Below are 24,236 nucleotides of genomic sequence, written 5' to 3' on the forward strand. Positions count from 1 at the left end.
AACCTGCTTGGAAACCAACCATGGCTTCCACTTGGCTAGATCTACAGGCGCTGCCTGTCTCGCCCGGAGGACCTCCCTGAACTGTTGCCTCCCTGAGGTCTCTGGAGCTTCCGGTTCAAGTCTAGCTCATTCACTCTGCATCAGCCATACGCCCTTGCTTGTCGTGGGCACACCTCTCCGCTACCTCTCCAGGAGACCACCGGAGGCCCATCTAAGTCCAGGAGGTCCGGGTACCCAAGGGCTCAACCTGCGGAAACCCCGGACTGTTATTGATGAAGCTCCAGCTAGCCTCTGTCTCCTTGTGTGCTCCGCCTCCTGGTGGCAGGTGCTCTCTGGGTCCGACCAGAAAGCCGTACCAATCCTGCACCAGGCCAAGGGTCCACCTCCAGCACAACAGGTTGCCAAGGCCATGGACTCTGCGGAGTCTCCTGCCTTGCCAGCCATTCCGGGTCTGGCTAATCATGTCCGAGAACAACAGGTCCTAGAAACATTGGCCTCCTCCGTGGAAGGACTACGTTCTCAATTGGAGGAGTCTATCTTGGTCAACTCAAGGTGTCTGGCCCAAAACTCACCCTTATGGGCACTGCTGGCCCTCCCAGCTCCACCCTGTTTTAATGGGGATCCACGCCTTTGTCGATATGCAGCTCTCACTGCAACCCTCGCTGTTTCCTGATGAAACTAACATCACATTTATCCTTTCACGCCTCCTGCTCTGATGGTGGATGCGTCGACTTCGACTATGAAGGGGTGGTTAGGATCCAGCTTACGTAGACATGGACCGGAATAGAAGGCTTCCTTCAAGGCATGGAATGCTGACTGGGCTTTGGGACTCCATACTTGGAGGTCACAACCCTTCCTAGTCATGGTGGTAAGCAGAGCGGCTAGAGAGGAGTAGTTAGCGATAAAGTTTCGATAGTAGTTTGCAAACCCAAGGCATCTTTGTAGGGCGCGGAGGTCCACTGGTTGCGGCCAATCTCGAATAACCTGGAGTTTCAAAGTCCATGGTGAAGCCACGGTTGGAAATGATGTAGCCTAAAAATGGAAGACTGGGTTGTTCAAAAATACACTTCTCTAATTTCGCATAGAGATGATGGTCTCTAAGACGTTGGAGGACGGTTTGGACGTGAGAACGATGGGACTTTAGATCTATGGAGAATATTAGTATGTCATCCAGATATATCACGACAAATGAATATAAAAGATCTTGTTCATTAAGTTCTGAAATACTGTGGGGGTGCTGCAAAGCCCGAATGGCATTGCTTCATACTCCTCGTGGCTGTCTCTTGTGTTGAAGGCGGTCTTCCATATGTCTTCTGGTTGGATTCATACAAGGTTGTTCGCCCCTTGGAGATCCAATTTTGTAAAGATTTGTGCGCCCTGCAGGCGATCAAATAGTTCGCTAATAAGTGGCAGTGGATAACGGTCCTTAAGAGTCACTGCGAGTCTATTCAGGGTCTCAAGCTTCCACCCTTCTTCTTTATGAAGAAGAACCCGGCTCCTGCCAGGGAATTAGAGGCACATTTTACCAGAATATGTGGATTGGAATTCAAAACTAATTTGTTTCGGCTAGCCTTTTCTTTTGCGGTGTCTTGCGGATGAGCAAGCTTGGAGCTGTGTCAAAGCAGGATTTAGGCTACAATGGTATGATCCTGCACAACAATGAGGTGAAAGGGCAATTCGTTTTCATAGTTATACAGAGATCCAAAACCGATCAGACTGGTAGGGGCACTATGCTATGTTTGAAACAAGTGAAATCAAAGGTTATGTGTCCTATTACGAACTTGCAAGCTTATCAGGCAGGTAGGCACACAGGTAGTAAGCATTTGCTAATACATGATGATTCAGTACCTCTCATCAGATATTAGTTCTCTGCAATATTTGTTAGCCTTAAACAAATTGGGATTGGATGCCAACAAATTCGGTACCTACGCCTTTAGGAAAGGTGCAGCGACCTGTGCCACGCAGATGGCCTAAACTCCAATACTATACAAAGAATAGGACGATGGAAGTTTTTTGTATGTGAGATGCGGTGTCAGATTTAGTTAAACTTGTCATTGCAGAGCTGCCCAGGGGCAAAGGATGGTCTGGATTGTGCGACATTCCTTCGTCCATTGGGCAGCCAGGCGCACACAAGAACAAACTTATGGGCCACGCTTTGACTTGGTGCTACATGGGATCCATTTTTCCTAGTTGGGAAGATGTGGCATGTGATGGCAAGAACTGTTGCCTGTCATGAGGCATAGAATGCAGATACCCGCTGTGCCGGATGCTCTCATAATCTATCTTGGAGGCAATGACTTGGGGAATCTATTGTGCAAACAGTTGATACAGGTAATCAAGAGAGATATGGTTGCATTAGCTTCATTGACCGGCCATATGATTAGACAAGATCTTGTGTATCAAATGGAGCAACATAAAGTTATGGCACAGGGGGGCATAAAAAATGTAATCAGCAGATTGTTGCTTGCGTACAAAGGCTGGGAGGCAGGCAGATTATGCACGAATGGGCAGACAAGCAATGTGAAGATTTTTACAGACCAAGAAGAATACATCTCTCCGATATTAGCTTGGAATTTTTAATTATACACTACAGGAGCCTTTGGAGAGCATATTTTATTAATTGGTGCTCAGAGGCTGCAGCTTATTCAGTTTGGGGGGACATGAAGCAAGTGCTACACTACCTCGTGCCTGTGGTGAGTACCCAAGCCAACAGGCAGTTTTGAATTGGGTGGCAGGACATTACCTCAGATATGTCAGTAGATGGTGGACAAGCGGGCAACCAGGACACCAGGTAATAATTTGGGCACAGTGAAACCTGGGCAGCAGGGCCTCCTTGTTTGGAAACACAGCAGAGGCTAGAGGGGCAAAGATGGCTGTCTTGGTTGGATAAAAGGCAGCGGCAGAAAAGAGGTGATCTGGTTTAGTATGTTGATTTTTGTGGCTCAGATACAGGAGGTAGTAATTTGGTATTAACAATAAGAATAAAGCTGCGGCCTTATTGATCCAATCAATGTGTGGTGTAAGTTTATTGTGAGTGTCTTGCTGGGTGATTGCAAGTGGACACTGTTATCACGGCTACCAGTGTTATGAGAATCACATAATAATTGAATATATCCTATAAAAGCTACCAACAGTGAATGAGACAACAGAGATCTGTCGGAGCATGGATGGGATTTAGTTGCTGAATAAGAGTGATTAATAGTATAATAATTATGGGATTATATAGGATTTTGGTATTAAACATTACGTAGGCAATCTGTTATTTAGAAAACAATTATTTTATTTCTCTCTATTTTTTGGAGGTTTAACCTTTTTTTAATGCAGGTAATCATAGACTATAGTTGGAACCTAGCACAGATTAGAAGTATTTTTATATAGGAAACTCTACAGGAGCCCTGTCTAACAATCCACTTTGTCAATAAGAGACCGTATATGGTTTAAAACCTACATTTATACCAGAAAGTGCAACTGAAACAAATATACTAAGGTGAAATTGTACTCGTAGTTTTGGGGAGCAAAATGCATTTAATAGAATGGTAAATTAGGGGGTTGATGAAGTCCAAAGGCTCCCTTTTATTGTAAAGGGGGTAGAGAGGCTAAGTCACTCAAAACTGTTGATGTGTTTAGAAACAGAAGTATAATTCATTTTTGTAACTCATCTTCTAAAGTCTGCAAGGAGGACCGAATTCTAGTTGAGAAGATTTGAGGCATGGCCTCCTCCATGGCTGATCATATTTTTATTTTTTTTTTCCTGGTCAACCAAAGATTATAGTTGCGTGTACTATTTTGCCCACTCCCTGGAAATCAAACAAGATAATCTTTGTTACAGGACTAGTCTTTATAAGCCTGATGGACAAGAACAAGTGTTGGATTTCCGGCACCACAAAGAACTACACAGGAAAATGCAGGGTAGACATGGGTCATTTTTATTATTGAGGTATTTTGAACACTTGTGCATGCGTTCCTAGTAATCTTGTAGCTTGCACTTGCTGTAATTTGTCTTGATAATAGATGTCTATGATTAGGTTAAATGAAGCCTTTATTTGCTAGGGTGCTGAGATAAGTTGAGGTTCATTGGAGTTAGTTCCCAGGCTATATAATTTTTTTTTTTTTTTTTACTTACTGCTGTGTTCCTTCCCTTTTATTACTGCATCTATTTCATGGATTTGTTTTGTGAATGAAAGCAGGGGAGTGCAGTAGTTCAGTTGAAATAGGCTCAAAGGTTTTAGGCCACTTGCTGATGTGAGAGACATTCATTCTTCATAAAATCCCATGTACAATAATCAAAATTATTTTCCGAGTGAATAAAAATTGGTTCTGTACAGCCTAGCGAGTGATACCTCTATTTCCAAATTTTGTTCTTTTAATTTTTTTTTTTTTTACTATTTTGCTTGAATCTGAGATGACTGTCAAGTACATCAAAGTCCATGGTTGGTTCTCTGCTCATCTTTTAATACATATGTTTGATTGTCCACAAAGAAAGTAATTTGCTGTAGCCAGACTTCTAGCTCAAAGCATTAGCTGTACTGGTTCAAACTGCTAGACAAGGGAAATATTTAAAGTAAAGAAACCCTGTTTTCTGTCTAATTTTTCTAAAATAGATTTTCTCAGTAGAAGAAGAAAAGAAGGTATGTGAAATATAGCTTGTCATAGTGGTGCTGGATGGATGGTTGCTAAGGTTGACCATGCAGTGGTTCCAACCCCAGCCACCTGTCATAGGACTGATAGCAACATAGAAGTCCTATGCATGTGTGTGGGGGAGTGCAGGAAGTTGGGAAGGGGGGGACGTTAGATATTACAAAATCAATTTAAGAAGCTTTATGCAGTGTCAGGGTTGGTTGGGGAAAAAAAAAAAGGCACCATAACACCATTTCAAATATTTTTACTAGGTAACAAAAGTGGAAAAGAGCCAAAAACTTGATATGTACATATAAATGACTGTTGCTATTGACCTTAAGATGAAAAATCTGTTTGTGTAGCCTTAAGCTATAAAATAACAATAGCTGAGGACACTGTGACTAAAGTAAATGTAGTTTGTTGGTATTCAAGGTCACCAGATGCTATAGTAGTCTAGATATTATTCAATATTTTTGTAGGTTGTGGCCTGGGCAATGCCAATCTGAGTGAGTCTGACCCCCCCCCCCCCCCCCCGTCAGAGCTTGGAAACTAATATAGGTTGAGCCTGGCTAGTACTTGGTTTGGAAACCACCTGGGAAGACTTAGTGCTCCTGGCTGCAGAATACAATGGCAAATCACTGCAGTATCCCGCAAGAATGCCATGGTCATGTGGTGGGTCATGATCACCGTGGAAAAAAAATAAGGTACTTACCACCACCACTGTATGTGGAGCGCCTAGAAACGTACTCATGTAGTTTGGCTTGCTCCCCTTTGATTATATATAGTTGTTTTTTTTTGTTCTGTTTAGTACATTAATTTAAACAGTTGAAATCCTTAGCCAGTCTTCAAACTTCACAAACATGGCAGTGCACACCATTTTTTAGCTTAATTGGGTAAAGTAAGTATATGCAGGTCCTACGTAGGCTAAGTCCAGGAAATGGTTTTTTCATCATCACTATTCCATTTTTGCTCAGTTACCTCCTCCATGATTGCATTCTCACCAAAACAAATCTTAATGGTCAAGAAGATCATCGGCATCTCACAGCACCACAGTGGTGCTGTGAGATGCCGATGCCTTATTTAAATCCAGTTTAAAAACCCACCTTTTGAAGCTACTTTCAAATTTTAATCTCTGATTATTGCACTTATATTCTTATTAATTTTAACCATTTGCGTAATAAGTGAAATACCCAAACTCTCTTTTACCCTGTGTCTTGTAAGCTGTGCTGAGAAGGGACTGTCTCATGTTTTTATACAGTGCTGTGCATACGGATTAGCAATATAGAAATAAATAGTAGTTGCAAGCAGTTGTCAGATCTATTTGTTTAGTCACATCTGGCCTGAGGCACAAAGATATCACTATTAGCATAATGCAGTTCATCCTTGACCCTGCCTTGCTGAAGTGGCTGTTGCTACATCCAGGACCTAGGATTCTTTGTGTAATGTGGCACCAGTACGTGATCTAGCTTCATTTTTTTCCAGGAGAAGCTCAAGTACTTTCCTGTTTACATGAACACACGGATCCATGAGGACGATGAGGAAGGAGGCCTGGGCAGTCTTCCTAGGAATATCAACTCTGTCAGCTCCTTGTTATTGTTTAATACGACAGAAAACTTGTAAGTAACTGAAGAGAAGAAAAATTGATTAAAGTTTTACTGAAGGCACAGTAGTCTTTTGTAATACAGACCTATTTGCCTGAACTGGAGAAGCTCGGATATAAAGTCTTGGATTCACTTATCCATCATTAAGCAGATAATTTGAGGTTGAAGGATTCTCCATTTTCATTCTAGACCTATGTAGGATGGAATCATGAATGAAAAAGAGTGCCTTATACCTATTCTGGAGCCAGCAGTTAGGGGAAAAACCCACTTGCGCTATTACAGATTCATTTATTGCACTTGGTGTAAATCTCATTACTAGAATGTTTCTATGCATAGGCATTTTGTACAACTTTTGTTGGTTACCATCGCTTTTCTGGTTCTGCTGCTCTCTCCTTCCCCACAGCTGGCAGGAGGAGAATGGTGCTCTCTCATGAGGTTCCAGCAGGGCCTATGAGAAACTGGAACTGCCTGCTAGAGATGGTTACATATGGTCATAAAGTGCCGCTCTTCTCCTGCTGACCCCCAAAAAGGAGTACGGATGCAGTGGGGATGGAATGGGGAGTGAGGACTGGGAATTAGATGGCAGTAAGACATGGACTGGGGGTTGATAGAAATTGGGGGAGAAGACTTGTCAGATAGTCTTCCCCTTGGCTGTTCTTCTGGTTGGTCCTACCGAAGCTTCCTCTTCTGTGCTGCTCTTCTTCTCTGTGATGACCCATGGTTCAAACATGCTTAGCCCATATTTCCAAATTGACAGAGTACAGGCATCACGGTCCCATATAAACTTGCTGTAGGGGCCGGTAGCTTTTAAACAGCCGCGTGGGCGTATATGTACATGTGTATGCTGGCTCGCACGAATGACCGCGGCCATTCTATAGATATGGACATATATGCGTGCATGGTACAAAATCAGCTGTACGCGAGTAAGTGTGCACAATTTTATAAGGATGTGCACGCAAATGCTGGCTCTATTGTGTAAGTGGGGGGATTTTAAAACTACGCACGCCGAAGCAATAGCTCTTTTTCCCAGTTTGTTCTAGTTCGCCCAGTTAATGGATCGGACTTCCTAACCTCCTCCATTATGTAGCCTCCCTTTTACCCTTGACCCTTAAAACCCTGCTGATTCGCCTAGTTTTTTTTTTGTTTTTTTTTCAATACTTACACACCATCCATCGCAGAAGTAAAGTTACACAGTAGAGGACCCGTGCGCATGCTGATGTGCACATTTCAAGGCAATTTCCCAGAATTCCCATGCCCCGCCCAGATCCCGCCCCTTTTTAAACCTTTTTGATGTGTGTGCATACTGGAAGATACATACGTGCTCGCATGCTTCCTGAAATCCGCGCAGTGTGCGCCGACCCAAGATATTTGCGTCTCTCCCGGCTTTGGCACACACAGGGCTTTTAAAATCAACCTTTATGCTTGTATGTAGAGATTAGGGTTTATTTAAAGATTTTGGAAAAGAGAAAATTTGAAAGGTAACTTGGAGACTGGTATCAAAAGAAGGTTGCAGTAAGGACAGAAGTAGACAAGATGAGAAGTAGCCCTAGATTTATTTTTAGAGAGAGAAATGATAGAATGGCACTGCACATTATTCGACCACCAACTATAACTTTTTCATTATATGATGTTCTGAAGTCAGACAAGTTCAATTAGCGTCAATTGCTTTATTTGGACCTCAGTGACCTCTCCCACTTGCACCCTCTTTCTCATATATCCCCATACCTGCATGCCATACTTATGCCACTCAGCACCTTGAGCCCACCACTGTCTCCTTATGGATGGTTAAACAGTTCATTTTGAAAAATATTCTAACCTTCATTCTGCCTTGTTTTTCCTTCTTTCTTACTCCACTAGCTTCATTTATTATATACTGATTGAGTCTAGATAACAAACTTTCCCATTATCCGACCTACTCCAAGTTTCAAGTTTGTCAGCTAATAGGTCAGTAGAAATGCAGAAACATTTTGAAAGCACAATATGCAGGAATGCTATTTAGGTCAATTGACCTTTTCCTCTCCCATATAATCTTTCCTCCATGACTCAGGAGCCATTGTTTTTCTGTCTCCAGATACAAGAAGTATGTTTTCTTGGATCCACTGGCAGGAGCAGTAACAAAAACCCACATGACCTTGGAAACTGAGACTGAAGAGAAACTATTTGATGCACCGCTGTCTATCAGCAAGCGAGAGCAGTCAGAGCGACAGGTAAGACACAGGAAAGTGAACTGTTGAGAAAGCAGCACTTGGTGGAATGTCTCCAATGATAGTAGCAGGCCTTCTGTCATGTCATGTGCAAGGCGCCTAGTTTAATGAAGGAGAGGTTCTCCTTTGTCCTAGATGCTTGAAATTTGTGGTTTGTTTACATGTAGCAGCAAGGCTTTTGCAGTGTTATTGAAAGTTGGAAAATTTGTGGTGAGGGAGAAAAGCAAAGCTAGTATCCCACTTTCTCAAGAGAGGTGAAATGAGATCCTTCCCAATGACCTAATTTGTAAGATGGCTATGGAAGTCCATTCTTTCAATATTACCACTCATGCTGTTGGATGAGATAAACTACCACCACCACAAATCCTTCCTACTTTACCCACATCCACTGTGAATAGACTAACATCAAAACAACATTTCTACTGCCCATTACATTTAGTGGTGGACAATAAAACTTACAAAAGAAAATGCTCACACACACACGTACAAAAAGTCCACAGATATCTACACAACTCCAGCTTTCACCCAGCCACACACAAAAATCTGCAATTTTACAGTAAGGCTGTCCAATACTATCAAATCTGTTTGGAAGAAGATACTAAAAGATAGCTCACCTCTCTTTGCAACTCCGTCATCCAACAGGGCTATTCCAGCAGACTCAGACAGAGAAACTGCACATGCCATAAAAATACCCAGAGAATACTTGTTTTAATACAAAGAAAATCTCAAAGATGAATTCATGGATCTTCAGTGTATGCTTATTATGTATGAAAAACATAATCGCTGAGCAACCCACCGTGATCTACAACCATCTCCAACTTACTTATATCAGGAACAAACCAACATCTAACCAGGCAACAGAATCAAGAAATACTCCACTCTGCAATAAAAAGAAATGAAGACATTCTGGCACATGCACACAGTCAGCTTCACACCGAAGTACAAATCCATAGAAGTAAATGGAATGTTCACTAGAGATCCAGCATTGTAATGTACCTCATCCAGTATAAGACGTGCCCCACCAAGCGTTACATGAGACACCCAAATAGGCCCTCCTAACCAGGATGAACCACTACTGATACACTCTGACCCGAACCTCCACACACCTATGGGACAGTGCTTTTCCCAGCCAAAACATAGCTTCCAACCTGCAATTTAAAAAAATATACAGGAAAGAAAGACATGAGAACTTAATATGAGTAATCTATTGAAATCTAGAATTAATGGAATGAACCAAGACATTGGATTAATGACGCTGTATGGTAACCTTTAACACCTTCTGCTCAGAATCTCAACAAGATGCTACCTTAACTGCCTGTTCACAGTATTTTTAGGTGTCCAATAACTAAGTTTTTGCCTAGCTGATACTAACTTGATTTGTTTGACATCACCTGCAATCTACCTTATAAATGGCCTGTGACCGACGGCCCGCAAATGCGCAGTAGAGCGCAGCTCTACTGCGCATGTGCGGGCAAGGATGTCGATCAGAAAAAAAAAATGGCGGTGGGGCCGCAGGAGCGGGAGGAGAAGCAGCGGCGCCGCGCGCGCGCGCGGTGCCGCTGCTTCTCCTCCCCAGATCTGCCGGCAGATCTCGGGGGGGGGGTGTCACTCCCGCGCCCCCCCCCACCGAGATCTGCCGGCAGATCTCGGTGGGGGGGGTGTCACTCCCGCGCCCCCCCCCACCGAGATCTGCCGGCAGATCTCGGGGGGGGGGGGTGTCACTCCCGCGCCCCCCCCCCCCCACCGAGATCTGCCGGCAGATCTCGGGGGGGGTGGTGTCACTCCCGCGCCCCCCCCACCGAGATCTGCCGGCAGGAGCGGGAGGAGAAGTAGCGGCACCGCGCGCGGTGCCGCTACTTCTCCTCCCCAGATCTGCCAGCAGATCTCGGGGGGGTCACTGCCGCGCGCGCGGGAGTGACCCCCCCCCCCGAGATCTGCCGGCAGGAGCGGGAGGAGTTAATGGAGCCGGGTGAGGGTTGCGGGAAGTCGCGCTTACGGCGCCGGGAGGAAATGGAGGTGGGTGAAGGGAGGGAGAGGGGGACTGAGTGAGTGGGAGGGAGGGAGGGAGAGGGGGACTGAGTGAGTGGGAGGGAGGGAGAGGGGGGACTGAGTGGGAGGGAGAGGGGGGACTGAGTGAGAGGAGAGGGAGGGTGGAGAGGAGTGGGTGGGGGAGGGGGGTGGTGAAGAGTGAGGGGAGAGAGAATGAGGGGGAGGTGAGAGACAGAGGGATGTAGCCCGTTTTAACGGGCTTTACGGCTTGTCCATTATATGCTACAGCTTTGCTGTAGGAATTCATGCTCCACAATAATTTTTAGTTATAAATGCTTCCTTCGTTCAGCCTTGCTGTATGATGTTAAAAATTCTTGTATGACAAAGTCTAAATTGTATGCTAATAACCACTAGTACTGTCCAAAAATTCTACAGGGTTTCAAAAGTTCAAAGATTTCCATGTTTCATGGGAGGGACTGCGTTAGGCGGAAACCACCTTACATCTATTAGTAAAAACATATATCAGGACAGTGATACAGTAGATATTGTAAAAGCGAGAACAAAGTAAAATGTTTCAACATACATATGATTTTCAACAGTGTCCATATATGAGAAGTCTACCAAAATGGAAAATCATGAGGTATTTAAATAAGCTATGCAAGAACAAACCCTGGGAAAATAAACATGCCAAAAAGTTGGCCAATCAGAGAAGCATTCAATTGCCAATCAAAGCTCATATATCTGAAAGGGGTGGGCAAATAGTATAGGGACAAATCAGAAGCAAAAGTGTCAGAGAGGGAACCTCCAAGGAGGGAGGAGTTATGTTCTGCAAACAGTGGCCAATCAGCAGGTAAAACATCAGAGAAACCTCTGAGGGAACTCCAAGAGAGGGAGGAGGCAAGATAGTGATGTATTTAATCAATAGCCAATCAGCACCCTCTAAGGAAAAAGGCAAAAATATATTCCACAGACAAAGCATAGGAGACCACATGGAGGGGCCAAACCAAAACTTCAAAAGTGTGGGGGTGGGGTACATTTAATGGAGTTGTTAAAGGAACGAGGCCCTTTCTATCTCCCGGTTCAGACCATGGGGGGATAAAGATTGTAGGATGTAAATTTTGTTTATGGCGAACCAGTAAAGAGGAAAAATCACCACCTCTGCTCAATGGAGGAACCACCTCTAGTGCAAAGAAACGGAAATCATCAAGGATATATGAAATTTCTGACCAATGGGAAACCAAAGGTACCTCTGGGCGAGAGGAGTGGATACAAGATAGGTGTTCAAAAATCCTTGTCTTCAAGTGTCTGGTAGTCTTACCGACATAAAAAAGTGGGCAAGGGCCTAAAATAATGTAGACCACCCTTTGGGAAGGCATGAAAAGGAGTGTTTTAACGCATACTGTTTCCCAGTGATAGGATGGGTGAAAGTTCTCAGACAAAGTGAATATGTGTAGGCTATGCATTGACCATATGTTGCGTGGCCAGTGTATAACATTTCTGATGGTGTATGAGAGTCTAATTCAATGAGACCAAAAAGTTTCGTAGATTCCCACTGCGATGAAAGGCAAAACGAGGAGGTACCTGAAAAAGGGTATGGGTGTTTAGTACCCTAATACTTCTTAATGATGCTACAGAAGTGATTAATTCTTGCTGAGTAGGGAAGTACACAGGTGAGATGGTCTGGGGTATCCCTAGATTGTGGAAGAAACAGGAGATCTCAGTTAACAAACAGAACTTGTTTGAAAGCACATTTAATGATTCAAGAGGCATAACCTCTTGCTAAAAACTGAGATAGCATTTGCCTGTTTGATGAAATCTGTGCATGATGAGCTGAAGGCAGAGGAGGTCAAAAGTAATGAGAAAATACTGCTTCATTGAGAGGGTGGTGGACACCTTGGACAGACTTCAAGTGGAGGTTTATAGGAGCCAAAACAGTAACAGAATTCAAGCATGCATAGGATAGACACAAAGAGGTCAATATTAAGTAAACCGGTGAACAGTAAAGTTATACATAGCCAGATAAGTGTTCTGCTGTGAATATACCTCGATAAAGTTTTCTGGGTAACTTTGTCAGGTATTTCTCTGACCAGACTTACCTGGCAAACTTAAGCTGGGTAGCACTAAATATCAGCACTCGCCAGCTAAAATTTAACTAGGCCTTTGGAATTTCTCTATCACTGCCTCTCTTTATCTGATTACATTTTTTGCGGTAATGAGTTAGCTAGATAAAAATTTAGCCACATAGTAGGAAGTGAGACAGGGAGGATATTTAAATCTCCAATTTGAAAAGTTACTTGGACAAAGACTTTGAATGTTGACCTCAAAGAGGACCTTGCAGAGGGAGGGAGAAGACCACAGATCAAGCATGACTCATGATTGTACAACAGGCATTCACAAATGGGCAGACCGGATGGACCAACTGGTCCTTTTCTGCCAGCATCCTCTGTTTCTGTGCTCAATAAAAGATATCACAATGTACAAAAAAATCTAGTTTTCTCCAGGACTGATATGACTAGTAGGGCTCTCTACTGTTGCCCAGTACTGCATCATATACATAATATTAACATTTGTAACTAGTCAAAACCTGATAGAAGAGAAATGTCTGCAAATAAACTTTCTGCTGACATCACTACCGGAACATATGATAACTTTTTAGGTAAAGTTTTGATTTTGATGTTTAAAATCCTATTTTTAAAGCACTGTTTCATTTAAAAGGCTTCCTGCCACTGTTATGCATAATTGATGCAATCAGTCTTGGAGGTGTAGTAAACGAACATTCCCCGAGCTTCTTATTTTTCAGGAGCTTGCACGCTGACTTTTGGTGCATTTTTCAACGGGAACTGTAAAATGAGTGATTTAGTTTGAATATTGGGGCTTTTGTCTGAGACTGACATGATTTGCTGCCCTTCTGCATTTTCTTTTTCTGCCTCATTTCTTTCCCTTTACAATGTTTTCTGCTACCTTAGCACTGTTATTTCTCTTGCTGCATTGTTTCTTTTGCTTTTTTCACTCTCCCCATTTCCCATTTTCTTCCTTTCCCTTGCATCTCACCCTCTACCTTAGTACATGTTTGATCTGTCGAAAGAAATTTTACGCAACATGGGGTTTCTTGTGTGGAGTAAGAGAGATTAAATATTTTTTAAAGTCTTTTAAGGAGTTTATGAGGTAGGAGGATAATACTGGCAGACTTTCCCTGTTCCTCAAACTGTATATGTGTTAACTGCCTGGGAGCTTGATAAAAAAAAAAAAAAAATCTAATTAAAAATTGACAATGCATAAAGCTAAAAGTACTCTCTTTTTCTGTTTTTACAGTCATGCTTGCTTAGCTGATAGGCCTGATCTGGTCATTATCTTGCTACATAAAGTGTCATTGGCAAAGAAACGAGAAAATGTCTGTTTAAAGTATGTAAAGACCTTGCTACCATTTCAGGTAGAGGAGATAGTGGAGAATAATCTAATATATAGAGCAGATAAAATAGCATCATTTCATTGCCTGGTAAAGCATTTCACAATACAAATTTCAGCCAATGAATGTGCAAATGAAATTAAAGCCAGTGCAAATGAATTTAAAGTATTACTAATACCTAAAGACATGTATTAGCTGTAACCGGCCAGCTTGGTGGCTAAGCAGCAGATTCTGTTTCTCCTCCCACACTGGCTGGAGATGGGGATATTGAGGAGGCAGTGTTTACAGTCTCTGGGGTCAGAGGATGTCTCAGCCATTGCTCACTGATGGCCAGAATTATGATGCACGCATGCCGAGTTCCATAGGGGGAGCCAGGATCCATGGTCCCTGTCCAAAGGGCTGTCATTGCAATGACTGGACTATGTGGAAAGTTATAAAATAGGGGTGAAGAAAAACCCCAAGTAGTTGCAAATGAAGGCTGATGACACCATAGTCTTAACAGAGACCAGTTCCAGTTGAGCTGGAAGCTCAAAGCTGCTGGAGGAAACTGCCAGGAACAAAAGAGAAATGTAACTGTAACTAAGCCATACTGTCATAACATTTTTGTACAAGAGCAAAATGGGAAGGCTATAGAAGATAAAGCAAATGTTGCATACCTGTAACAGGTGTTCTCACAGGACAGCAGGATGTTAGTCCTCACATATGGATGACATCACAGGATGGAGCCCTATCATGGAACACTTTTGTCAAAGTTTCCAGAACTTTGACTGGCCCCTACCCGGCATGCCCAGCATGGCACTAACCCTGCAGCCAGTAGGGGTCCCCCTTCAGTCTTGTTTAAAAGCTACAGGCAGTGCCAAAAAATAACATAAGAAAACGTTACGAACCCAACATCATGGGGCGGCGGGCGGGTTTCGTGAGAACACCTGTTACAGGTAAGCAACATTTGCTTTCTCACAGGATAAGCAGGATGGTAGTCCTCACATATGGGTGAGTACTGAACTGAGGATGTCCGAGAAATGCACCAAATGTACCCAGGTGTGCGAAGCACTAGGACTGGGATAAAATTTGGTCTAGGGCATCCTGAACCCTAACGGGCAGGCAGAAGGATGTTGGTACGTCACATTGTAACAGGTTACGAAGGACAGACTGGCTGAAGATGAAATCTTGTCTTCCGGCTTTGTCCAAGCAATAGTGGGCTACAAAGGTGTGGCAGTCCTACAAATGTCAGGAAGCGACACCGATCGTAGGTGTGCTACTGAAGTCGCCATGGCCCTCACAGAGTGTGCTTTAACACAGTCTTGAAATGGAATGCCTGCTTGCTGATAGCAAAAGGATATGCAGTCCGCCAACCAGGAGGAGAGAGTCTGCTTACCCACAGGCTTCTCTAACTTGTTAGGATGGAAAGAGACAAACAATTGAGTGCTTTCCCTGTGGGCAGCTGTACGGTCTAGGTAGAACGCTAGAGCCTGTTTACAGTCAAGGGTATGCAGAGCCTGTTCTCCTGGATTGGAATGGGGCTTGGGGAAAAAAAAAAAGTAGGTAGTATGATTTAGATGAAAATCTGAAACTACCTTGGGTAAGAATTTAGGGTGAGTGCGGAGTGCTGCCCGGTCCTGCAGAAGTTTAGTGTAAGGCGGATAGGTAACTAAGGCCTGTAATTCACTAACTCTGCGAGCTGAAGTGATAGCCAAAAGGAAAACACTTTCCATGTGAGATATCTAAGGTCACAGGAGTGAAGAGGCTCGAATGGTGGTTTCATGAGCCGACCCAAAACCAGGTTAAGGTCCCAAGAAGGGGCCCGAGGACAGAGTGGAAGCTTGAGGTGAAGCAAGCTTTTCAGAAAACGTGTTACAAGGGGTTGTACTGAAATAGGTACGTCCCTGACACCTTTATGGAAGGTGGCTACTGCACTGACATGCATTCTGATGGAAGAAAGTTTTAGACCTGACTGACAAGTGCCACAGATAGTCCAAAAACTTTGTGATTGGACAGGTAAAGGGGTCAAGGGACTAAGAAGAGCACCAAGACGTAAACCTGTTCCATTTGTAAGAGTAAGATTTTCTCGTGGAAGGTTTCCGTGAAGCAATCAAGACACGGGAAACTGGTTCAGAAAGGTTAAGTGGTTGAAGGATTAACCTTTCAACATCCATGCCATCAGGGACAAGGCTTGAAGATTGGGGTGGTGTAGGCACCCATCGTTTTGAGTGATCAGAAGCGGGTCTTTTCCCAAGGGGAATGTTCCTGCGAATGGAGAGATCCTGAAGTATTGGAAACCACACTTGGCGTGGCCAGTGAGGTGCTATCAGGATCATGGTTCCCTTGTCCTGACGTAACTTCACGAGAGTCTTCAAGAGAAGAGGAAGTGGAGGGAATGCATAAAGTAGACCGGTTGCCCATGAGAGGGAGAATGCATCTCTGGGTTGAGAGTGTTTGCTGCGAATGAGAGGGCAGAAGTTCTCTACTTTGCGGTTTTGAGGAGACGCAAAGAGGTCTATTTGAGGATATCCCCATTGTTGGAGGATGGAGTTCGCTACTGAGGGGTTGAGAGACCACCTGTGCGGTTGAAAGATGCGACTCAGCTTGTCTGTCAACACATTGTCCACTCCCGGCAACCAGGTGGCCCTGAGGTACATCGAATGGGAGAGAGCTTCGGCCCATATCTGTGCAGCTTCCTGACACAGAAGGAAGGAGCCGGTGCTTCCCTGTTTGTTGATGAACCACATGGCCACCTGGTTGTCTGTCTGGATCAGGATAACTTGATTTGAGAGGCGATCCTGAAATGCCCTGAGAGCATATCTGATTGCTCGAAGCTCCAGGGTTCCGCAGCCGAGGTTGGAAGCATCGGTGGTGAGAGTTAATTGAGGGTCTGGAGCTTGAAAGGGCAAGCCTTGGAGGAGATTGTTCTGATTTCTCCACCAAGCAAGAGACTGACGGAGTGAATCGGTTACGTGGACAATGGTCGACAGGGGCTGAATGCTTTGAGTCCATTGTGACCATAGAGTCCACTGCATGACTCTCATGGCCAAACAGGCCATTGGTGTGACTTGCACTGAGGATGCCATGTGTCCCAGGAGGATGAGAAAGTGGCGTGCAGTCGCGGAGTGCTGAGACTGCAGCTGGTGCGCAAGAGACACGAGGGTGAGAGCTTGCCGTCGAGGCAGAAAAGCCTTTGCCTGCAAGGTGTCCAAGTCTGCCCCAATGAACGACAAGGTTTGAGATGGGACTAAGTAGGATTTGTCGTAGTTGAGAAATCCTAATGAAATTAGAGTGTGTAAGGTTAGATTGAGGGATGACAGAGCAGCTTGCTGAGTGGGAGCCCTGATTAACCAATCGTCTAGATAGGGGTAGACATGAACACCTTGAGTCCTGAGGAAGGCTGCAACTACTACGAGGCATTTTGTGAAGACTCATGGCGCAGACGCTAGGCCGAATGGAAGCACTCGGTACTGATAGTGCTTGGGGCCTACTAGAAACCTCAGGTATTTGCGATGAGATGGAGTTATCGCAATATGAGTGTATGCGTCCTGGAGGTCCAGAGAGCAGAGCCAGTCTCCTCTTTGTAGAAGAGGAAGAAGTGAGCCTAAGGTTACCATTTTGAATTTCTCTCGCTGGAGGTACTTGTTGAGGGCCCGTAGGTCCAGAATAGGAAGAGCGCCTCCCGATTTTTTTGGGGATTAGAAAGTACCGGGAATAGAATCCTAGGCCGTGCTGAGAGTAGGGTACGGGTTCTATTGCCTTGGACTGGAGAAGAAGGGAGACCTCCTGATCCAGAAGGATGGAGTGATCGGATGTTCTCCACGTCGGCAGAGGTGGGGAGTCAGGTGGTACGGAGAGAAAGTTCAGATGGTAACCCTGAGCAATTATCGCCAGTACCCATTGGGCTGAGGTGATTGAGTGCCATATGTTGTTGAAGTGGCACAGTCGACCTCCCACTGGTATGTGAGTCAATGGAAGCTGGCTGCTGCTCTCTTGGTAGAAGTCAAAAACCTGAAGCAGGACCTGGTTTAGGAGCTGCTTGCGGTTTTTGTTTCCGTGTCTAACGAGACTGGGCTTTTTGAAAAGTTCTCGTGGAACGGGATCTGGTTGGTGACGGGTAGGACTTCTTCGGGCGGAAGAATGACTTCTTTGAGTACTTTCGGAAGGGCTGTTTTGAAGAGTAGTCAGAAGGCATCAGAGAGAGCTGTCTTAGGGTCTCATGATGGTCCTTAAGTTCCACTACCGTCCATTGAATCTATTCTCCAAACAGATTATCTCCTACACAGGGTAGGTCAGATAACCTGTCTTGTACCTCAGGGCGAAGGTCGGAAGACTTGAGCCAGGCCCACCTCCTTGCCGAAATAGCTGCTGCAGATACTCTAGTAGCAGTATCAAAGATATCATAGGATGATCTTATCTCATGCTTGCCTGCCTCAAACCCTTTGTTTACTAGGGTTTGGAGTTGCTGTTGAAATTGCTGAGGCAATGAGTCTGTTAAATCTTGTATCTGCTTAAAAATGACCCCATTATATTGGGTCATATAGAGCTGATAAGCGGCAATTTGGGAGATAAGCATTGATCCTTGGAAGACACTGTGACCAATGGCATCTAGAAACTTCTGTTCCTTGCCAGGAGGAAAAGAAGTGTGAGGTTTTGATCTTTTTGCTCTTTTCTGTGCGGATTCTACCACTACAGATTGGTGATCCAAATGAGGTTTTTGAAAACCTGGAGCTGACTGTACCAAATAGGTAGTGTCAGCTTTTCTGTGGACTGGAACAATGGAGCCAGGATATTCCCAGTTCTTCTTGAGGAGATCCAGAAGAACCTGGTGGATAGGGATGGAGGTTATTTCCTTGAGAGCATCCAGGAATTGAAGCAACTCCATCATCTGATGTCTATCATCCTGTTCAGTCTGTAATTGGAAGGGAACCAATTCAGACATTTCCTTCACAAAATTTATAAAGGAAAGGTCCTCTGGAGGAGAACGCTTTCTACTTTCAGTGGGTGAAGGTGGTGAAGGCAAATCATCTGTGTCTGGGGAGGAATCATCAGTCCAGGTATCATAGGGATCAGCACCTGTCCCTCTAGGAGCTAGAGGGGGACGGGGTGGTGGGATACCCGAGGGTCCTGGTCTAGGTTCTGAAGGAATCGAAGGAATAATTGGAGGCACCGATGAAGGCATTGAAAGCACCGGCATCGAGGGCATCGATGGAAGGCTCTGTGGCGCCGACGGGCATATCAGCACCGTTTGTTGGATCGGTGGCGAGGGATGTATCTGCATGGATGGCTGAGGCAGAACTCCCAATGGAGGGATGCGGAACTTTGTTTCTCCTCCCGATGACAAAGTAAGTGGGGAGGGTACCGGAGCCATCGGTGACCCGGGGTCCATCGGTGGAAAAGCGGCAATGAGCGCTTCCATCCTGGAAAGCAGCGGTGCCAATGCTGCCGGAATCAAGTCGGTGGTCGGTTCCACAATCGCTACAGGTGTCTGTGCCGGAGGAACCTGGAGTCATTGCATCGCCTTGTTGATGGCCTCCTGAACTATCTGGTCCAGTTCTTCTCTGAGACCTGGAGCAAGCAGCCCCGGCTCTGGAACAGAAGAAGGAGGCAGAGGCATAGCTGGAGGGACCACCGTTAAAGGCAGAGTCGCGGCTCCCCTTACCCTGTCAGGTGAGGATTGCCTTGGTGACCTGGTCGCTGAATAGGTCGGTGCCTTTTCTGGACGGGGCTTCTTCGGCGGCTCAGACGATGGCGAGGTCAATGATTTCGCTCCCTCAATGGTTTGAGACTTTCGATGGCAATGTTTGTCTCTACGATCCCCTCTGCCCTGGGGGGGAATAGAGGGTGTCGAAGGCCAAGATGTCTATGCCGGATGGTCACCGGGCAGTGGTCGATGCTGGTGTGAAGTTGACGGAGCCAGTTCTGACGACGTCGACGCAATGGACGGAGTCTGGGTTTGAGCACGAAAGAGAAGTTCCATCTTCTCCATTCTGGCCTTGCGACCTTTTGATGTCATGAGAGCATATTTGGTGCAGGTCAAGACATTGTGCTCTCATCCAAGACACATTACACAGACTTTATAGGGGTCTGTGATGGACATGGTGCGATTACAGCCCGGGCACCGACGGAACCCCGACGCCATGGAAAAAAATTGAGCCGCGGTACGGTCGATGGCCAGTAGGCCGTGAGGGCCAAACTCGACGGTAATCGACGAAAAACGGGTAAAAACTTACCGGAGTACTGCGGCTTGAAAAAGTTAAAGGAGGGACCCCTGTGGGGCAAATTAACTTTTAGTAATTCCGTGAGGAAAATTCCTGTCAGGAATCTCTGCAGAGCTCCTTAACCGCGAGGCTACTGCTGCACGGAAAAAAGAAGACTGAAGGGGGACCCCTGCTGGCTGCAGGGTTAGTGCCATGCTGGGCATGCCCAGTAGGGGCCAGTCAAAGTTCTGGAAACTTTGACAAAAGTGTTCTGTGATTGGGCTCCATCCTGTGATGTCACCCATATGTGAGGACTAACATCCTGCTTGTCCTGTGAGAAACCCTAAAACACAAAATGCAAAAAAAAAAAAAAAAAAAAGACATATAAAAAAATTAACTTTTCAGAAGAATCTCTACATGAACCAAATTAGGTGCCTATCTTTTATTTCTTACATCAGTACCTCATTTTAGCATACTTTGAAGAACAATATAAAAACTAAGACCAGAAATCCATGAGCTGAATAAAGTCCAGCCTGCATCTAATTCTCAAGAACCGTTCTCAGCGCCATTTCTGTACATAAATGGACCATCTGAAAGTTCATTCCCTCACTATGGCTAAAAGCATGCGTGTTATATTTTAGCTGCATTTAGAGGCGGCGTTTCCAAGGTTGTGTTTAGGTTGGGGGAGGAAAATGACATACATAGATTACATTTTCAAATCTGCACATGGTTACTTGCCATAGAAAAAAGTACATGCACAAAAAAGCAGGCACTTTTGACTAGCAGCAAGCCTCAAAACAAAAGTACGTGCACATTTTTTTTTTCCTTTGAAATAGTGCAAAGTCCACAGTTAAAAAAAAAAAAATACCCATGGACGTTATCTCAGTGTGGATAGTTTGAAAATTGTGGTCCTGACTTTGTGGTGAAACAGTCTTATGGTGAGAGAAAATATTTCACTCGCATCTTGAGCATTATGTGCAATTCTAGACACCACATTTCAAAAAACATATATAGCAGAATTAGAAAAGGTACAGAGAAGGGCAACCAAAATGATAAAGGGAATGGAACGATTCCCCTATGAGGAAAGGCTAAAGAGATTAGGACTCTTCATCCTGGAGAAGAGATGGCTGAGGGGGGAGATATGATAGAGGTCTATAAAATGAGTGGAACGAACAAACATTAATTGGTTATTTACTCTTTCAAAAAATACAAAGACTAGGGGACACACAATGAAGTTACTAAAACTAATAAGAGAAAATATTTTTTACTCAACGTATAATTAAACTCTGGAATTAATTGCTAGAGAATGTCATGAAAACTGTTAGTGTAGCTGTGTTTAAAAAAGGTTTGGACAAATTCCTGGCGGAAAGTCCATAAACCATTATTAAGGTGGAGTTGCAGAAATTCAGTTTTTTAGCATTCAGATAGGTGGATCCACGAAAGTGGGTTATGCATCTCTACCAGCAGATGGAGACAGAGCAAAGCTGACATCACGGTATATATACTCTTGCAATGACATCAGCCCACCAGTATTCTTTGTCTCCATAGATGGGGACGTGCATTTCCCTACTGGAGGCTGTGTTAAAAGTTTTTTGAGGAAGGTGCAAAGAAGAAAAGTTTATTGCCCCGCTCTCCTGTGTGATACCTTAATTTCCCTCCCTCAGTTGAGTTTCCTAAGGTGATTTCTTCGGATCCCTCCCTCAGATGAGTGCCTTGGTCCAGTAGCTGGTTTCTGCTGGTGTGGACTTAGCTGTTAAAAAAAAAAAAAAAAAAAAAAAAGCTGAAAGGCAAGCGGGTGGAGGAAGCCAATCATGGCAGTAAAGATATGTGCCCTCTTCCTCCATAGCCAGAGACCGACTCTGTACTCGACCAGGATGGGCTAAGCTCAGGTAAAGAGTAATTTAAAAAAAAAAAAAAATGGTAAGGGGGAGTTGATTTAGGGATTCCTCTCCCCTCTGGTCTCCATGCTTGGCGCACCGATCCGACATCCGTTCCCAATTCCAGGGGAGCTTGGGGACTTGGGCAGCTTGAGCAGCCTTCTGGGCCAGGCCCTGCTGTCAGGCTTAGATCGTTTGCTGTGTGGTAGGCCACGGTGGCGTTTGCATGCTTTTTCTCTGTGCAAAACACTGCCCTCTTCGGGTATATCGATTCATGCTTACAATCCTGGCTGTGCATCTACTTGTGCGCATAAGGGCACCTAGATGGAAGCAAAGTGGGTCGTTTAAGGGTGCCTAGGTGGGTGCTCAAGTTGCACCTACCTCAATAGTGTATTAGCCACCTAATTTTTAAGTGCCTATGTTTTGAATGTGTTTGTTTTGGTTTTTTTTTACAAGCACCTATTGCAAGCACAGCTGGATACACAGTTCTCAGACGCCTGTTTCCAAGGTTATGGTGGTGGTTGTGGCAGTGTTGAGAATAATATGGCATTCTGGTTCACCCGTACTTAGACGTTTGGCTGATTCGGGTCAAGAGTGTGGAAGAGAGCCTTTGGGTCTCTCACAAGGTGATCTCCTTGCTACAGAAACCAGGTTGGGTGGTGAACTTGGCCAAGAGCAATCTGCAGCCATCCCAGACACTGGAGTATCTCGGTGTTTGGTTCGACATGAAGCAAGGCAGGGTCTTCCTGCTGGAGGGCCGCATTCAGAAGCTGATGGCACAGGTGTGACTATTGACAAACAATATGCCCGACAGTGCGGTCTTATCTACTAGTGCTTGGGTTGATGGCAGCCACCCTAGAGATGGTTCTGTGGGCGAGGTCTTCAGCTCACTCAGCAGGCTCATTGGAGTGCACAGTCTCAAGACTATTCAATACAGCGTCACCTGCCCGTGGAGATCAGCATATAGCTGCAGTGATGGTTGCAAGTGGATCATCTAAGGAAGAGGGTTTCCCTATGATCACCAAACTGGCTAGTATTAAAACGATGGATGCGAGCCTCCAGGGCTTGAGGGCCCACTGTCAGGAATTGACAGTGCAAGGGCACTGGAGTACAGAACAGTCTCTCTGGAGCATCAATCGGCTGGAAGTTTGGGCCATCTGGTTAGCAATCGTATGATTTGTCGAGCGGTCCTGATGGTGTCAGTAAATGCAACAACAGTGGCTTATATCAGTTGCCAGGGAGGAACCAAGAGCCAGCAAGGGTCGCAGGAAATAGCCCAACTCATGGAATAGGTGGAAGTGCATCTTCAGGAGATCTCAATCTCCCACATTGCAGGAAAAGACAATGTAAGAGCCAACTTTCTCAGCAGACAGAGTCTGGACCCAGGAGAATGGGAATTGTCAAATGAGGCATTCCAGCTCATAATGGATCGCTGGGGCCTCCCGTTTCCAGACTTGCTGGCAATATCTTGCAATGCGAAGGTTCCTTGCTTCTTCATTTGCAGGAGAGATCAAATGTTCTTGGGTATCTATGCAAGAGTGGCTGGAGGACAAGCTCATATATGCCTTCCCCCTCCTGAGGCATATGTTGGGTAGAATGATTCAGAGGATCAAGAGTCACATGGGGAATAGTGCTTCTGGTGGCACCAGATTGGCCCAGAAGGCCTTGATATGCAGATTTATGAAGGCTCCTGGTGGACCCTCCTGTCCCTTTACAGGTTCACAGGGATCTGCTATGGCAGGGGCCTGTTCTTCACAAAGGTCCGACTCAATTTTGTCTTACGGGATGGTCTTTGAGAGGGCTCAGATGCTGAAGCATGGATATTCCATTGTGATGATTGCCACCTTGCTACAAGCGAGAAAGTTCTCTAATTCCTTATCCTATGTGCGGGTTTGGTGAGTGTTTGAAGCTTGGTGTAGGGATCGAAGAGTTCATCCTTGTTTGGTAAAGATCCCTCTCATTTTGAAATTTTGAAAAGGGGTGAAGCAACTTCGTTGTTCCCTTGTAGAGTCTTAATGTGGTTTTGGATTTTCTGGCAGGTCCTACCTTTTGACTGCTGTGTAGCCTATCCTTGAGGTTAGTTACCTTGAAAACGGTGTTTCTTGTGGAAATTTGTACTGTGCCTAGAGTCTCTGAACTGCAGGCCTTGCCTTGCCAAGAACTGTTTCTGCAAGTGACTATGGGGGCGATACAGTTGCGTATTGTTCCGTCCTTTTTGCCAAAGATGGTCAATCAATTTCCCTGCTGACTCTGGATAAATATCTCCTGTTACTGTCCTTGGATGTCAAGAGGCATATCTTGAGGTATTTAGAGGTTTCTGAACCTCTCAGGAAGACAGACCAGCTGTTTATACTCCATGGTAG

General features: G+C 44.9%; 1 protein-coding gene across 2 annotated transcripts in view; it reads left to right on the top strand.

Moving 5' to 3' along the window:
• The window catches only part of LOC115090608 (WASH complex subunit 1-like), a 161,863-nt gene that overhangs the window by 117,079 nt on the left and 20,548 nt on the right, over window positions 1-24,236 (top strand). For both annotated transcript variants that reach the window (XM_029599948.1, XM_029599949.1), the window contains exons 5-6: window positions 6,100-6,233; window positions 8,290-8,425. In XM_029599948.1, the coding sequence (XP_029455808.1) occupies window positions 6,100-6,233; window positions 8,290-8,425 (270 nt within the window). The remainder of the gene's footprint in view (window positions 1-6,099; window positions 6,234-8,289; window positions 8,426-24,236) is intronic.

The sequence above is a fragment of the Rhinatrema bivittatum genome, chromosome 4, assembly GCF_901001135.1.
Source record: "Rhinatrema bivittatum chromosome 4, aRhiBiv1.1, whole genome shotgun sequence".
NCBI classification, from domain to species: Eukaryota; Metazoa; Chordata; class Amphibia; order Gymnophiona; family Rhinatrematidae; genus Rhinatrema; species Rhinatrema bivittatum.